This window comes from Lissotriton helveticus, chromosome 10 (assembly GCF_964261635.1).
Source record: "Lissotriton helveticus chromosome 10, aLisHel1.1, whole genome shotgun sequence".
NCBI lineage: Eukaryota > Metazoa > Chordata > Amphibia > Caudata > Salamandridae > Lissotriton > Lissotriton helveticus.
Genome location: NC_136071.1, coordinates 1,212,919,762 through 1,212,936,912, shown reverse-complemented (window position 1 = coordinate 1,212,936,912; position 17,151 = coordinate 1,212,919,762). Strand labels below are relative to the sequence as shown.

General features: G+C 43.1%; 1 protein-coding gene across 1 annotated transcript in view; it reads left to right on the top strand.

Annotated features, from left to right (window-relative positions):
- The first annotated feature begins 3,697 nt into the window (after positions 1–3,697).
- The window catches only part of LOC144784221 (vomeronasal type-2 receptor 26-like), a 179,012-nt gene continuing 165,558 nt past the window's right edge, over positions 3,698–17,151 (top strand). The window contains exon 1 of the mRNA XM_078662872.1: positions 3,698–3,709. Within this exon, the coding sequence (XP_078518998.1) occupies positions 3,698–3,709 (12 nt within the window). The remainder of the gene's footprint in view (positions 3,710–17,151) is intronic.

Here is a 17,151-nt window from a genome sequence, read left to right as displayed (position 1 = left end):
AGGTAAGTAATATCGATTTTCAAAATATAGAAGTCAAAATATCGAAGTATACAATATAGGCATTAAATATATCGATTTTTTAATAATATCAATTTTTTTAAAGTGTTTTGTATGTTAGTATATGTGTGAAAAGTGTATATTAATTTTTGTATTGTATGTTTAATGTATTTTAAGTAATGAATGTTATGTTATTTAATTTTTGCGTAATTTAATTCTGTAGCGGGTTGTGGGTTTATAGGGGAATAGGGTGGGAAGTAATTTAATTATATTAAATTAAATATTAATTTTTAGCAATTATTATTAATTTTTAATTAAATTTAGCTTTTTAGTTCTGTAGCGGGTTGTGGGTTTATAGGGGAATAGGGTGGGAAGTAATTTAATTGTAATTAATTAAATATTTTTATTTATTTATTGGTATTCATTTTGAATTTATTGTTATTTTTTAATTGGTAATTAATTTTTATTAATTGCCAATTAATTCGTATTAATTGATTAATTGTTAATTATGTTAATGTTCTAAATTTATTTTCTGTAGCGGGTTGTGGGTTTATCGGTGTATAGGGTGGGAAGTAATTTAATTGTAATTAAGTAAATAATTTTTTTCATTTATTGGTATTGATTTTAAATGTATTGTTAATTAATTTTAATTGGTAATTAATTTCTATTAATTGGCAATTAATTTTTATTAATTGGTAAATATTTTGTATTAATTAAATATTTGATAATTATGATAATTGTATTAATGTATTTTCTGTAGTGGGATGTGGGTTTATAGGGGAATAGGGTGGGAAGTAATGTAATTATAATTAATTACATATTAAAAATACTTTTTGTGTATTGATAATTAATTTACTGTTAATTTTTAATTGGTATTAATTTTTATTATTAATTAGTTTTTGTTATTGAAAATTAATTAGTTGTTAAATAATTATGAATAGGTTATTAATTTTTAATAACGTATATGTAGTTGTATTTCTAATTAATCATTACATAATATTCATTTGGTTATTAATTTCAATTAATGTTTTATTGGTATTGATATTTAATTTATTTTTAATAATATATTAAATCATTACTTTCCCTACTGTTAAACTCACTGGAGTGGGAATAGTAATTTTCACCCTCCCGCTATCCAAAGCTTTCCCTACTGTTGCACTCTCTGGAGTGGGAATAGTATTTTTTACCCCTACGCTATCCAACGCTTTCCCTACTGTTGCACTCTCTGGTGTGGGAATAGTAATTTTTACCCCTACGCTATCCAAAGCTTTCCCTACTGTTGCCCTATCTGGAGTGGGAATAGTAATTTTCACACTCCCGCTATCCAACGATTTCCCTACTGTTGCACTATCTGGAGTGGGAATAGTAATTTTTACCCCTACGCTATCCAATGCTTTCCCTACTGTTGTACTCTCTGGAGTGGAAATGTAATTTTTACTCTTCCAATATCCAACGCTTTCGCTACTGTTGCACTCTCTGGAGTGGGAGTAGTAATTTTTACCCCTACGCTATCCAACGCTTTCCCTACTGTTGCACGCTCTGGAGTTGGAATAGTAATTTTTACCCTCCCGCTATCCAACGCTTTCCCTACTGTTGCACTCTCTGGAGTGGGAATAGTAATTTTTACCCTGATGCTATCCAACGCTTTCCCTACTGTTGCACTCACTGGAGTGGGAATAGTATTTTTTACCCCTACGCTATCCAACACTTTCCCTACTGTTGCACTCCCTGGAGTGGGAATAGTATTTTTTTCCCCTACCCTATCCAACGCTTTCCCTACTGTTGCACTCACTGGAGTGGGAATAGTATTTTTTACCCTCCCGCTATCCAACGCTTTCCCTACTGTTGCACTCTCTGGAGTGGGAATAGTAATTTTTACCCTTATGCTATCCAACGCTTTCCCTACTGTTGCACTCACTGGAGTGTGAATAGTATTTTTTACCCCTACGCTATCCAACGCTTTCCCTACTGTTGCACTCTCTGGAGTGGGAATAGTAATTTTTACCCCTACGCTATCCAACGCTTTTCCTACTGTTGCACTCTCTGGAGTGGGAATAGCATTTTTTACACCTACGCTATCCAACGCTTACCCTACTGTTGCACTCACTGGAGTGGGAATAGTATTTTTTACCCCTACGCTATCCAACGCTTTCCCTAGTGTTGCACTCACTGGAGTGGTAATATTAAATGTTACCCTCCTGCTATCCTACGGTAAAATATTGTAAATTTTTTATTAATAACTTAAATTAATTATATCTTAATTTTAAGGTCATTTGAGTATTTTTAAGTATGTTTTAGTTAATTATATTTATTATTTCATTAATTTTAAATTACTTTTAAGACATTTTTAAAAAATTGATATTTTGACTGACTATATTTTTTACAGACTATATTTTGGATTCGATATTTTTGTACTTACCTGTTTGTAGATAGGAATTCGATATTTTGTCATTCTATATTTTGGTGACTATATTTTGGTAAGTCTATATTTTGTCATTCTATATTATGTCAGTGATCCACCCGACATTCCTTCCACATGACCTTCATGTAGAACAGCATGAAGGTGGTACTCCCAAAAAGATAGCACCTTCTTGGGGAAACCCACACAGGTAAAGATTCCCATTAGTGCACCAGCCATGACAGATGCAGTCACCATCCTCAGGGGGTTAGCATCCGGGTACCAGGTGACATGCTTCACCAAGACCAGAGTGAATTTGTTGTCCATGACTGTCTTGGGGTCCAGAAGCACAGTGATGTCAATTCCCACCCTCTCAAAGGGGATGCTAACGACATGAAAATGTTATCGGGGCCTTGCACTTCCCCCCAGTCTAGCCACTTGCCTGGCAGGTAGGACAGGACCCTCAGTACGCATCTGAGGCCTTCCTCAATTGAGGCCAATAAAAGTGGGTGACAAGCCTGTCAAAGTTCTTTTCTTGCCCCAAATGTCCTGACAGTGTCACATCATGAGCCAGACTTAACAGGAAAGTCCTCTAATACTAAGCGGCCACCAAGGCACATTTTGCACCAGGCTCAGATCATTTAGGCTCACTTTACAGGAGACCATTCTCCCAGTATATCAGGTGCTTGCAAGGCCTGGGTGGTGAACTCTGCTCCATTCGTGGAGTTTGCAGAGTTTTCTGTACTCGGCGCTCCTGGGAGTTTGCGGTGTGCAGAAAACGCCACTCTACGTAGTGCAGTTGAGTTTTTTCCGTGCTGGCCAACGGTAAGTTGGCGCACTGCCACTCAGGTAAATTACTACTCAAGCGTCAAGAAGATCAGAGAGAACAGCAGTTCACACTGCACTCCATCACTTGCAGAACTCCGCAGAGTTTTATGTCACTTCGTGAAGGTTTGCGTAGGGGAACTCAATGAACTAGTGCTTGCCAGAGGTGTCAACAGCTGCCTGGGTCTTAGCCTACTGCCACAGATCCTCAGGAGAAGGGAATGTCATTTGTGCCCTGCAAAACTCTTCCCTGGTGGGACCTCCTTCCTGCTGCCAATTGGTCAGCTCAAGCAGGTCCCCCTGTTCTGCCACTTACTCCCTTGTAGGTACTGTGGCTTCCCCCTCAGGTTCAGCCTCCACCTGAGCCATGGGAATTTCAGCAGTGCATTTCCTGTGCCACTTGATCTGTTACTTTTTGGCAGGTGTCTGGTAGGTTCTTCCAGACTTCAGGTCCTTTGAGCATCCTCTTTGGCTGCCATGGACTATGAGGTAAGACACACCCACTCATGCAATCCTAACAGTTCAACATGGAACCTGAGCTAGACCTCCTTCCAGGCAGTATGCTTCAGGTGAAGAATGAAGATGAAATCAACCTAGATCTGTGACTGGGGTGAGTGTCTGAAACGTTTTAGTGCTCTATCCATAATTTTTTTGTGTTTTATTTGTCTGTTCTAAGTTGGCAGGGTTGCCAAGACATGGGTCCCTTGCTCAGTCTGCCACTGGATTCAAGCTAGCCTGGCTGATGTGGGGTCTTACAAAACTGTTCCCACAATGCTTATTTCCAGTCCAGGGAAGACCTGACTTGGCAGTTCATGCTGGACTTTTCCCATGAGGCACAGGGTCAAGACTGATTTGCATATGGCTGTGTCTGAACTTGGGTGACAAAGTGACCTAAAGAACGGTGATGGATTCAACCCAGATCTGTGACTGGGGTGAGTGTCTAAAAAGGTTCAGTGTTCTGTCCATCATCTCCTTGTGTTTGCTTTTCTTCGCCCTAATTTGGCAGTGTCGTGTTTTGGCAGCTCCTGAGTTAGCGTTTAGCACAGCTACACGGTCTTTTCTGTTAACTTGACCAAAACGAACGGGGGCCATTTTGAATCCCTCTGACTTCCGTTTTCTATGAACACGCTGCCTCGTGGTCAGTGTGCCCTTTTGTCCTTTCTTGATATTCATGGTCCCTTATTCTGCTCGGCAACAGGCTATTTTTAGTACTGGTCAAGCGCACATGCGCATCATGCATTCACTGGTCACTCTTTAGGAATGTTGGTACTAACTGACCAGTGCTATTTGACTCCTCCCACCTGCTGGCTGTGTTCCAAAAATGACCTTATATGTACCTAAAATGTGTAACTTGTGACCGCCTATCTTTTTATTGCTATTAAACTGTATAAAAGAGGTCGCGCACCAATGTTCGGTGTGCTACTTCTTACACTGCCGAAGGGTGCGGTAGGAATGTATCACCACCCCATGGGGTCTTAATAAACTTGTCTTTTACCTTTTCCAGTGTCCGTGCCAACTTCTATACTAAGGTGTTCGAGAGCTTAGCAGAATATGTAGGCCTGATTTGAACCCAACACCACAATTGGCGACCACGAAGGGACTCATCGGCGACTCGGATGCCCGAAGGAGAGGTCGTGACGAAGGTCAGGAAACTCGCCATGGACGCGTACGCTGCCACTGAGTGACCCGAGTCTTGGCACCCACGGTGTGTCATTCCTTCCTTCCGATCTGACCTTCCAGGTGGCGCCGGTCTCCGACTGAGATTCTGATCTTGGATTGTCGTGATGTGCCGTTTTGGCTGATTTGACCACAGAACTTGGCAGTTGGACTTTGGACGTTTGAAAATATTTGGTAAGCTTTTGATTGGTGAGGTAGTCTACTGACACTTACTGTGGCTTTTTGAATTTTGAATTTGAATTTGAACTTGTTTGAAGTTAGCTAACGTTTGAATCTTTGAATTTGAATTTGAATATGTGAAGTGCACCTCACATAGGCAGGCATGTAGGGATATTTCTCTGATTTATTTTATTTGAACGGTACACCGCGTTAGGTGTCATTTTTGTTGTATCGCGTTCTCGTGGTACTTTTTGAAACATGCCTGTTTTTAGCACACTCCGCAGGATGTGCTGTCCTGAAAATGGTACCAATTATCGATTAAGTAAAAAACAGCCGGCTCCCCCAGAGGGGACTCCAAATCGTGAAATATATGTCAAATTCGGTATTCCACCAATAATGTATAGTACATTATGGCATAAGTATACTAAGACTGATCGTGAATTACAGTGGCCACTATATGGATCGTTTGACATTCGAAAGGTACAATATGTAGAGCAGTGTTTGTTTCAGCGAAGGTCTAGACAAGATATGTTTGATTGTGTGCGTATGTGGGAGAAAGAGGTGCGTGAACGAGCGAAGCGTGAGGAAGCCTTGGCGGAGAAAGTGCAGCGGAAGGCTGCACATGACAAAGCTTTACAGCTACAGGAGAAGGAATTACAGGAAAAGAAAGAGAGGGAGAGACGAGAACGCAATTTACAGGTTAATGGTCAATTCCCTATCAGGCGTCCTCTTTATCCAGTCCTTACTAATGAAACAGATGATTTTTCATTACTAGATCGTTGTCCGCCTCCGTACGTCACACCTACGGCTCCGAACAAGGAATCAGACGAGGATAGTGATCGAACACAGCATACCAGGTTACATGCAGAACGAACTGCGGAATTACGTTCGTTTGCACGAAAGCTAAATATTAATACTGTTACTGTTTCTGACATTACTGCGAAAATGGAACAGTGGTCTGATCAGGAGCGACTGTATTTTTTAGATCATTTTGGAGATGAAGTTGTTGAGCGGTACAGAAAATATTCTCTTGAGTTAGAGCCAAAGGAGATATCCGAGGGTCGTGAGAATTTTCGTGAAGGTCTTTTTGTTCTTTCAGATGCGGACGACTTCTTCAAGCGTTTGATTCAACTGCGAAATGAGGCGACACGACTACGGGAGTTGGCAAAGTCGAAGAATTCGTCTGCGTCCGGAGCGACGGGGATATCCAAAGAATGCCCTATCTTTGAAACAGATAAGATCGCTGCGATTAATGTTAGACCTATGCGAGAAGCTGCGCCTTTATATGTCCCTCATAAAGGGGATGGCACAGATGATGATAAAAGATCCAAAGATGCGAAAGGGTATTTTGTATATAACTGGGTTTATACGCCTTGGAATAGAGCAGATGTTATGGCGCTTAAGAATGCTTTACCTGATCCCCGTAAAAATCCTGCGGCTTTTTATGAAAATGTTGAAAGCGCGATTTCTTCGTGTATTATGACGTTAGTTGATATTGACCTGTTTTTCGGGTTGATATTGCCTCCTGATATGTGGAGAGCGATTCGTAAGTTTGATGACCTCACGACTCTCGGGGCCACTTGGAAAGATCTTGTTCAGGCTGATTTAGACAGAGAACCAGCATGTAAGCCGTGTCAATTAATATTAGACCTTCCACAGGCCATACTAACAAAATTAAAGACTCTTGCTCCCGCTAAAAAGATTGATTGGACTATGTTAGCTTCTTGTACACAAAAAATGGATGAATCGGTTTCTGATTTTTTCTCTCGCTTCGAGGAAGCGTTCCATGATTACAGTGGTCAATCATTGACAGAAGATACAGGCAGGCACTTATTCGTTGATAAGTATGTGGCTAATCTCCTACCGGAGATTGCAAAACGATTAAAAGCGAGTGAAAGTTCATGGACCACAGCAACCCCTGCTTCTTTATTGACTATGGCTCAATATTATGAACGACAGGAATTGGAGGCAAAAGAAAGTAGTGAAAAGAAGGCGAAGGATTTGAAGACGAAGGTAATGTTAGCTCAGGTTCAGGCTACGAGAGGAAACAATAGAGGAGGGCGAGGATCGTACAGTAATGCTCCTCCCCCTCGTTCTGACATTTCTGTGAATCAATGTGCATACTGCAAACAGTTTGGGCATTGGATTGCAGACTGTCCGGTGTTTCGAGAGCAGCGTAATTTGAGGGGACGAGGAAGTGGGAGGTCTAGAACTAATTATGGGGGGTCAAGAGGAGGCTATGGAACGACTGATCGAGGAGGTTATGGCACGAATGATCGCGGAGGATATGGAGCAAGGGGTCGTGGTCAGACAGATTATAATACGTTTGATAATCGTAATCAATATCAGATAAATGAGGGTGGTTCTGCTGAGCCACGGGATGAGCACTATGCATAGGATTGCGTAGGATGGGGTGTGGAATCGGTTGAGGTACCAGTTGATCAAAGGGGTCCATATATAGAAGCACATGTTCTGGGTTCTACTGATAAATTTCTGGTCGATACAGGAGCTACTCGTAGCGCCTTGTCCAAATACTTGGTTCCAAGGGCTCCCCTGTCTGGCGAGGTAATTACAGCTATAGGGTTCGATGGAACACCTACTTCTAGCCCACTGTCTCAACCAGTTGCATTTCATGTTGATAAATTTGCTGCCCCTTGTCTTTTTTTGTTGTCTCCAAATACACCAGATAATATTATGGGACTCGATATGTTAAAACACTTTCGAGCCACTATTCGCTGTGCCCCAGAAGGAGTGCGAGTTGTGTTGAATGAGAATTACCCAGAATTAGAGCGAGTGTGTTTTCTCCATGAATCTGAAGTACTGGCCTCCTTACCGAAAACGTTGTGGGCCACTTCCGATACGGATGTGGGGCGGATGATAATTCCTCCAGTACGTATTACTGTAAAGGAGGGAGTATCTCTACCACGTGTCCCACAATATAAGATTTCCCGAGAGGGTGAACTTGCTTTGATACACATTGTCAATGATTTGATTTCGGCAGGAGTAGTTGAGGAAGTCCCCTACAATGTTTGCAATAGCCCCATTTTACCGATCCTTAAAAGAGATACAGATGCTAAGGTTTACCGTTTCATTATTGATTTGAGGGAAATAAACAAGATACTAGTGCCTCAATACCCGGTGGTGTCTGACATCACCACGTTGCTTACGTTGGTTCCATCGACGGCAACTACTTTTACAGTCATCGATTTGAAGAATCGATATCTATTCGGCTTTACATTGAACAATAAATCGTACAGATTCTGTCGAGTTCCTCAAGGCTATACTGAAAGTCCTAGCATTTATAGTCAGGCATTAAAAAGACAGCTTGATTCCTTTGAATTACAAGATGGAGTGGCTCTTATTCAATATGTAGATGATATCTTACTTGCTGCAGACACGCCAGAACAATGTGAGAAGAGTACCTTTTCCTTGCTTTCCTTCCTGGCCAAACATAATCATAAAGTTTCGAAGAAAAAGCTGCAATATTGTAGACCAAAGGTGACCTACCTCGGTCATCTTTTGTCTAAGGAGGGCCGTGCATTGACACCAGATCGAATTCAAGCAATCCTAGACACTCCAGTTCCTCGCACCCAGAAGGATGTTCGTGCCTTTATAGGTTTGACGTCTTTTTGTAGGCAATGGATATTGGGTTTTTCACATATCGTTAAACCATTGTTGGCATTGTTGTCTAAAGATACACCGATCCCCATTGAATGGACGGATGAATGTCAGAATGCTTTTGAACAATTAAGACAAGTTCTTTGTTCTGCACCAGTGTTAGGTACACCTGATTACACGAAGATTTTCACATTGTATGTACACGAGAAGGATGGGTGCGCATTGTCAGTGTTAGTGCAGACACACGGAGACAAACAGAGGCCTTGTGCGTACTTCTCGGCGGTACTCGACCCTGTGGCTAGAGGATTGCCTGGATGTTTTCGAGCAGTTGCAGCAACAGCAGTTGCGATACGACAAAGTGAGGGAATAGTTTTGTCACACAAATTGTTGGTGTTAGTTCCCCATGCGGTAGATGCGTTACTGAATCAAACGAAAACACAGCATCTAACCAGCGCCCGTTTGACAGGATATGAGATAACATTGTTGGCGCCGCACATCACACTAAAACGATGTACGACACTGAATCCTGCTACTTTACTGCCGGATCCTGTTGCTGAGACTCAGAAGGAAGAACAACATGATTGTGTTTTTCTGACTGAGGAACAGACAAAGGGTCGTATCGATTTACAGGATACACCGTTTCCAGATGTAGATGGGGAACTGTGGGTTGATGGATCGTGCGTGAGGTTACCAGATGGTACGACTTCTGCAGCCTACGCGATCACGACACTTAAGACAGTTGTAGAAGCAGCACGAATACCCCAGAAATCGGCTCAAGCAGCTGAACTGATAGCCTTAACGAAAGCATGTGAGTTAAGTGCTGGACTATGTGTGAACATTTACACGGATAGTCGTTACGCTTTTGGAGTAGTGCATGATTTTGGCCTACTCTGGAAGGAACGAGGATTTTTGACTTCACACGGAGTACACATCATGCATGGAGAATTGGTACGCGATCTCCTGAATGCACTGTTATGCCCAAAGAAAGTTGCAATAGTCAAGTGCAGTGCACACAAAAAGGTGACGGACAAAATAGGGCAAGGCAATGCTTTCGCAGATCGCATTGCGAGAGAGACCGCTATGCTGCAAAATAATTTCCCCATGTATGTGGTGAAGTCACAAGCCGAGCGGTGGCATGATGCTAGAGAAGAAATATTAGATATACAGAAGTCAGCATCTGAGGCAGAACTTATGAAATGGGCCACTGAAGGAGTATTGGATGATGAGGGTTGCTGGCGTAGTAAAGATATGGAGAGATGGAAACTACCCATGGCCTATTTACAAACAATGGTGCAAATGACACACGGGCTGGCACACATTGGAGCTCTCGCAATTACTAAATTGCTTACACGAGTTTGGGAAAATGCTGATATTGCAAGCACGGCTAAGAGAGTAGTACAGACTTGTCTGATATGTTTACAGCACAATCCTGGACAAGGGACTTATACTCCCAAAGGAGAGTTTGTTCCACCTACTGCACCATTCGAAGTACTGCAAATGGATTACATCCAGCTGGAGCGCTGTAATAATCTCAGGTATGTCCTAGTGGTGGTGTGTGCCTTCAGCAAATGGATTGAGGCTTACCCTACGAAAGACAATACAGCATTGACAACAGCTAAGGTGTTACTCAAAGAGTACTTCCCGCTCTATGGTGTTTGTAAACTTATGTGGAGTGATAATGGTCCTCATTTCATTGGGAAAGTAATGGAGTACATCCTGAAAGGATTGGGAATCAGACAATGATTCCACGCAGTCTTTCACCCACAATCAGCAGGTTTGGTCGAGAGATACAATGCAACTCTGAAACTGAAGCTAGCAAAGATAGTGGCATCCACATCTCTGAAATGGCCGGATGCTTTGCCTTTGGCATTGCTGTCCATTCGATCAGTCCCACATTCTCGATCTGGCCTCACACCCTATGAAGTGGTGTTTGGAAGGCCGATGAATATTTGGGGAATTCCAAAACCTCGTTTAATACATGATGTGCCTTGTATAATGATGAACGATTATTTGGCACGATTAACAAATGATTTGCTTTCTATTCATCAACAGGTTCGAGAGGCGCTCCCTGATAACTCCACTGGTGAGGCTCACGATCTCCGCCCTGGGGACCACGTGATGGTCAAAGTATTTGAGCGATCCAGCAGTTTGGAACCGAGATGGCATGGCCCTGAACAAGTGCTGCTGGCTACGCGAACTGCTGTGAGAGTCACCAACAAGAAGCGGTGGATACATTCAACGCACTGCCGACGTGTCTCTCCGGATCTGGTGAGCCCTGTGGTGCTATCCGACTACAGAAAGATTTTGGATACAGAAAAGAGCCCAGCTGTCACGCCTGATGAATTGGAGGGAGCCTTCCCGGACCACGTTGTTTCTGATAAAGTGAAGTACAATCTACGTCCCAGGAAATAAGATTCCCTTTTGTGTTTTTGAAACTGGTTGGTAACCGCTCTGAGGTTTGTGAAACGGAAGCCAGGAATATCAAGGGGGGGGGATCAGTTCTACCCAGTGTAGCGACACCCGTCTTGAATCCCGGAGAACAAATCAACGGCAGCCTCGGTCCAGAACCAATCGTTTTTATTTTTCCGCTTAGTGTTGCTTTTGAAGAATATTGTTTTGTGAACTATGGCATCTCCTTCGACACGAAAAGGGAGAATTCTTGGTGCTGTTTTTTTTGTCTTGACCGTAGTGGTGATTGCAGTATTAGCTTGGACTATAGAACTATTGTTTCCTGTACGAGAACATTTGCTGCCCACCACTCCGAGTCCATCTGAACATTTTCATTTTACTTTGCCTTTTCACGAAGAAAGACATAGGCAGACTTATTTGAATAACAGCTTTATTCAGATTTTGCATCATACTCATAACATGACCAACATGTCCAATTGTTGGGTATGTGGAATGTTGCCCGGACATCAGAAGAAGGGAGGAACACCACTCATTCCTCTCCCGTTTTCTCATAATGGTTCTTGTCATGCTTGGTACACTCTTCTCTTCACCTTGCGATGGCCAACGAAAGGTGGACTACTTTTTCGATTGAATAAAATATGCTATAACGATAAAGAAGGCTATCCACATGCTGAAGGAACTAAATTTGAATGGGAAGAGTATCGTCCGGACAATGTTTCTACACCTCGTGTATATACGAATCAAAGATTTATAAATGTGACGAATTTGCATATGATAACAGTCATTGATACAAAAGCAGATTTGTGTATTAGAAATAAAGGTACAATCCCTGTAGGTCGCAGTGAATGTAATATTACACTTACCTTTGATACACCGATTGGAATTGCATTTGTAGCTTCACGTAACACGTATTTCATTTGTGGAAATAAGGGATACCATCGTCTACCATTGGGATGGTTGGGAACATGTTATATAGCTTTTGTATTACCACCTGTGTTTATTGCTCCTCCCATGTATCACAATGATTACGTTCTGTACATGATTTTGTGCTGAACAGAGTTAAACGAACATTAGATCTTGATGAAATTGATCAGACTGATACCACTTTACAACAATATGTAGATTTCAACTTGGGGTTATTTTCATTTGTAGGAGCTGCACTGAATAGCAGGAAGATAAGGCGGCTTACACGTGTGGTGGAAGCTGTCGCCAATGAAACTGCCTCTGCTTTAGGGAATATTACTGAGGAATTGCAAATTACCAGAATTGTAGCGCTCCAGAATCGAATGGTTTTAGATGTGATACTAGCTGATAAGGGTGGAGCATGCCGCGTCATCGGGAGTAGTTGTTGTGTGTATGTGCCAGATAACTCACCTTCTGTGTATGATTCAATTACGAAATTACATAAGATAGCTGCTGAGATCCATCCAGAAAATGGAGCATGGACTTTTTCTGAGTGGTTCTGGACTCTGCTTACCACTTGGGGTTGGAAATTATTAACGATTCTCTGTGTCTTTCTTGGAGTACTATTTACCCTTTGTCTATGTATTCAATGCGGCCCTACGTTATGTTCTGTATGTATCACAGCCTGTATTCCGTCCAAACGAGCTATTGTTAAGCAAGAGAAACTGATCAACGACGAAGTATTGAAAATAATGGCTATTAACATTGATGATGAACATTCTGATTATGTTGAGTATGAGGTAGCTTTTGCTAAACGCTAAAAGGGCCGTCTGTCGTGTTTTGGCAGCTCCTGAGTTAGCGTTTAGCACAGCTACACGGTCTTTTCTGTTAACTTGACCAAAACGAACGGGGGCCATTTTGAATCCCTCTGACTTCCGTTTTCTATGAACACGCTGCCTCGTGGTCAGTGTGCCCTTTTGTCCTTTCTTGATATTCATGGTCCCTTATTCTGCTCGGCAACAGGCTATTTTTAGTACTGGTCAAGCGCACATGCGCATCATGCATTCACTGGTCACTCTTTAGGAATGTTGGTACTAACTGACCAGTGCTATTTAACTCCTCCCACCTGCTGGCTGTGTTCCAAAAATGACCTTATATGTACCTAAAATGTGTAACTTGTGACCGCCTATCTTTTTATTGCTATTAAACTGTATAAAAGAGGTCGCGCACCAATGTTCGGTGTGCTACTTCTTACACTGCCGAAGGGTGCGGTAGGAATGTATCACCACCCCATGGGGTCTTAATAAACTTGTCTTTTACCTTTTCCAGTGTCCGTGCCAACTTCTATACTAAGGTGTTCGAGAGCTTAGCAGAATATGTAGGCCTGATTTGAACCCAACACCACAGCAGGGTATGCCAGACATGGGCCCTTGCTCACATTGCCACTGGATTCAAGCTAGCCTGGCTGATGAGGGGTGTTATCTCAAACCTGGTTCCAGGATTCTTGTTTCCGTTCCAGGGAAGACCTGGCTTGGCAGTTTTGGCAGTACTGTTCCCATGAAGAACAGGGTCAAGACTGATTTGCATTTGGCTGGGTCTCAACTGGGGCAGCACAATTATCCAAAGAACGATGATGGATTCAACCCAGATTGGTAACTGAGGGTGAGTGGCTAAAATGTCTCAACGCTCTGTCCATCATCTCCTTGTGTTTGCTCAGGTCATTACCCAGCAGACAATCCACAGGTCTGGACAGACTGATAGCTATCTTAAGCAGACCTGAGAGCCCCCCATTCAAAGAGAACTATAGCCTCTGGATGGTGGATCTCATGGTTGTCAGCTGAAACCACTTGTTGGAACACATTAGGAACTACCTGCTCTGAAGACACCTGATGACACCTGATGGTTGTCATGCTGACTCCCCTGTCTCAAAGAGCATCCACCCTCTGCCCTTTAGTGGTTACCCACTGACTGTACTAGGAAACAGTGTTTACAACGCTGTCTCCACAATGCGGTACCTTCACAACACAGTTGTTACAACGACCGAGTTGTTACCAAGCGTACATAACATCGCAAGTTGTTTCAACGACTTGCTGTAGGGAGCGCGCTGGTGTTGGATTTACAACCCAACACCTTCCCTGCTGTGGCACAAACTGGAGTAGGAATAGTAAAAAATACTATTCCTAAGTCCAGCGCCCCCCCTACAGCAAATCGTTATAACGACTTGCGATGTAATGGTACATGTGGTAACAACACAGCTGGTGTTATGACCACGTTGTAAAAGCATGCGATGTATTCGCATGTGTTGTAAAGAGACATATTCACCGTACATTCTAGTATTGGCAGGCATGTAGGTTCTCTGCACCATCTCAAAGTTACCCAGGGACACTAGAGTAACCTCTGCACTGTCCCCCAGACTATCAGCGACCATCCCCTCGTCAAGTGCTTCACTAACAAAAACTCCAGTGACTGTCCACCATTGGAAGGCTTACCCACTTGGGACACTTGACATTTAGCTTGAACTGCCCTTCCTGCTCACACTCAAAGCACTTCAAGGGTTCCTTCCCTCAGACTTACTTCTTCTTTTAGTAAGGGAAAGAGAACACTGACAAACATAACTAGTTTGTGGCCTTTTAGAGAACTCCTTGTTTTTGTCCTTCTCCTCCTTCTGGTGAGAACCATGCCCACCCTTTTGGTGATCCCCGCAGATACCTTCTTATGGACCCTATTTCTCACCCATCACTATGCCTCCTTAGCATGCTCTGTCGGGTCAGTGACAACGGTCACAAAGTGTTAGCACAGATCTGGGAAACAATGACTGAACAGATGCACTTGTGCAATCACATTGAACAACCCCTGTTTATCTTTCACATCACTGCCCTTCACCCAAATACAGGAACGCTTCTAACTATCCCTTAATTTCTGTCTGTACTTTTTGTGGGGCCAGGACAAACTTCCTGATTAGGGTCTCCTTCACGATGGGAAACCTCATCCTCTCACCCCTCGAGGGCCAGCAGGGTGACCCTCCCCTGACTAGGAAAGTGCCTCTACACACTAGCTCCCCAATTATCCCCAGGGGCCTTGTGCATCTGCCGAGTAATCTCATCGTCCTCAAGTCATCTATCTATGTTGCCTCCCATCACAAAATCAGACACAAAATCCTTGGGAATGCGGACCCTTCTCTCAGAAGACACTACAGTATTGTGGCCACAACTGGACTTTACTTGCTTAGCTTTGAAGTCCAGTTCCTTTAGGCTTCACTCATAAGCCAACCACTCTAGTATAAGCTTCTCCTCCATGGCCAGTTTTGCTGCTCCATGGCCAACTTTTCCATTTTCTCTTCCTCCTCCATAGCCAATTTCATTTGCTTTTCCTCAAAATTGAGTTTGGATAACTCCAATCTGAATATTTTCTCCTCTCTCTGTCTTCCAGCTCCCTAGGGGTCAGGCCTTTAATATGTACCCTACACCGTGCTCTGTGGGAAACTCCACTCAATTGGCTCCCTGCCTCACAGGCAGATCCAGATTCACCAGTGAATATATGATGTTACAATGCATGCAATTACAACGCATGCTTTCACAACGCAGTCTTTACATCGCAACTACCATTACATTGCTTGATTTTACAATGCAGCCATGACAACACATTTTTAATAACTTCCATTGCAACTCATTCCATTACAACGCATACCATTGCAACACATACCATTGCAATGCATAATACTTTTAGGGCAACAGTAGTGTAAGTGTTGGATAGTGTAGGTGTAAAAATTACTAAGTATGGGATAGTGTAGGGTTAAAAACTACTATTCCCACTCCAGTGAGTGAAACAGTAGGAAAAGTGTTGGACAGTGTGGGGGTAAACATTACTGCCTATGTACCCCAAAACCAATACCACCCAAATACTAAACTCTCCATTTCTTACCTTATAATGCATTGTAATGGCATATGTTGTAATGGTATGCGTAGTAATGGCATGTGTTGTAATGGCATGTGTTGTAGTGACATGCGTTGTAATGGCATGCATTGTAATGGCATGCGATGTAAAGGCAGTTGCATTGTAACAGTTGCATTGCAAAGGTAGGTCATGGAAATGACTGCATTGTAATGGATGTTTCCCTTCGCTCTATGTCATAATCCTCTATCACCGCATCCTCTTCCTCTGGGGTCATAGACACATCAGGGGCCCTCTAAACATGCCCTCATTTACATTTATAGCTCCACCTTTTGGTGAAGCCCCTCTTGGAAACCCTAAAGCACTTGCAGAAAGTTTTGAGCTAGGGGGCAGTCTAACTCTCCAACTGGGCCAGCTCACACTCCATGGCTGCAGGTGCAGATACAGGAACTCGAGTCGGAGGCATTATTTTAGGGGGAAAAATACCAATCAGTGAAATTTGAAGAATTTAAAAACAGACAGAGTAGTGAAAAAATACCAATGAAGAGCAGAGACTATGGATTCAAATTGGTCATATAAAACTTAAAAGTATATCTTACTTTTTAAATATACTACACCCTGCCCAGGAGGCTGTTTAGGGCCATCCTTATGGGAGACTTATATATATCAAAAAGGTAGGTTTAGGCATGGAATGTGGATTATCTTGCCAGGTCAACATGGCAGTTTAAAATGCACACCCAGGCTCTGCAACAACAGACCTTAATCAACCAATCAATCAATCATAACATTTGTAAAGCGCACTACTCACCCGTGAGGGTCTCAAGGCACTGGGGGAGGGGGATGCTGCTACTGCTCAAAGAGCCAGTACTTGAGGAGTCTTCTGAAGGTCAGCAGGTCTTGGGTCTGCCGTAGGTGGTTAGGGAGGTTGGCCCAGGTCTTGGCAGCGAGGTGGGAGAACGATCTGCCGCCGGAGGTCGCTCTTCGGATGCGGGGGACTGTGGCAAAGGCAAAGTCGGCAGAGTGGAGCTGGTGGGTGGGGGTGTAGAAGCTGAGTTGTCTGTTGAGGTAAGCTGGTCCGGTGTTGTGGAGTGCTTTGTGTGCGTGGGTAAGGAGCTTGAAGGTTATCCTCTTATTGATGGGGAGCCAGTGCAGGTCTCTCAGGTGGGGTGTGATGTGGCTGTGGCAAGGGATGTCGAGGATCAGGCTTGCAGAGGCGTTCTGGATGCACTGCAGCCGTCTCAGGAGTTTGGCCGAGGCTCCTGCATACAGGGCGT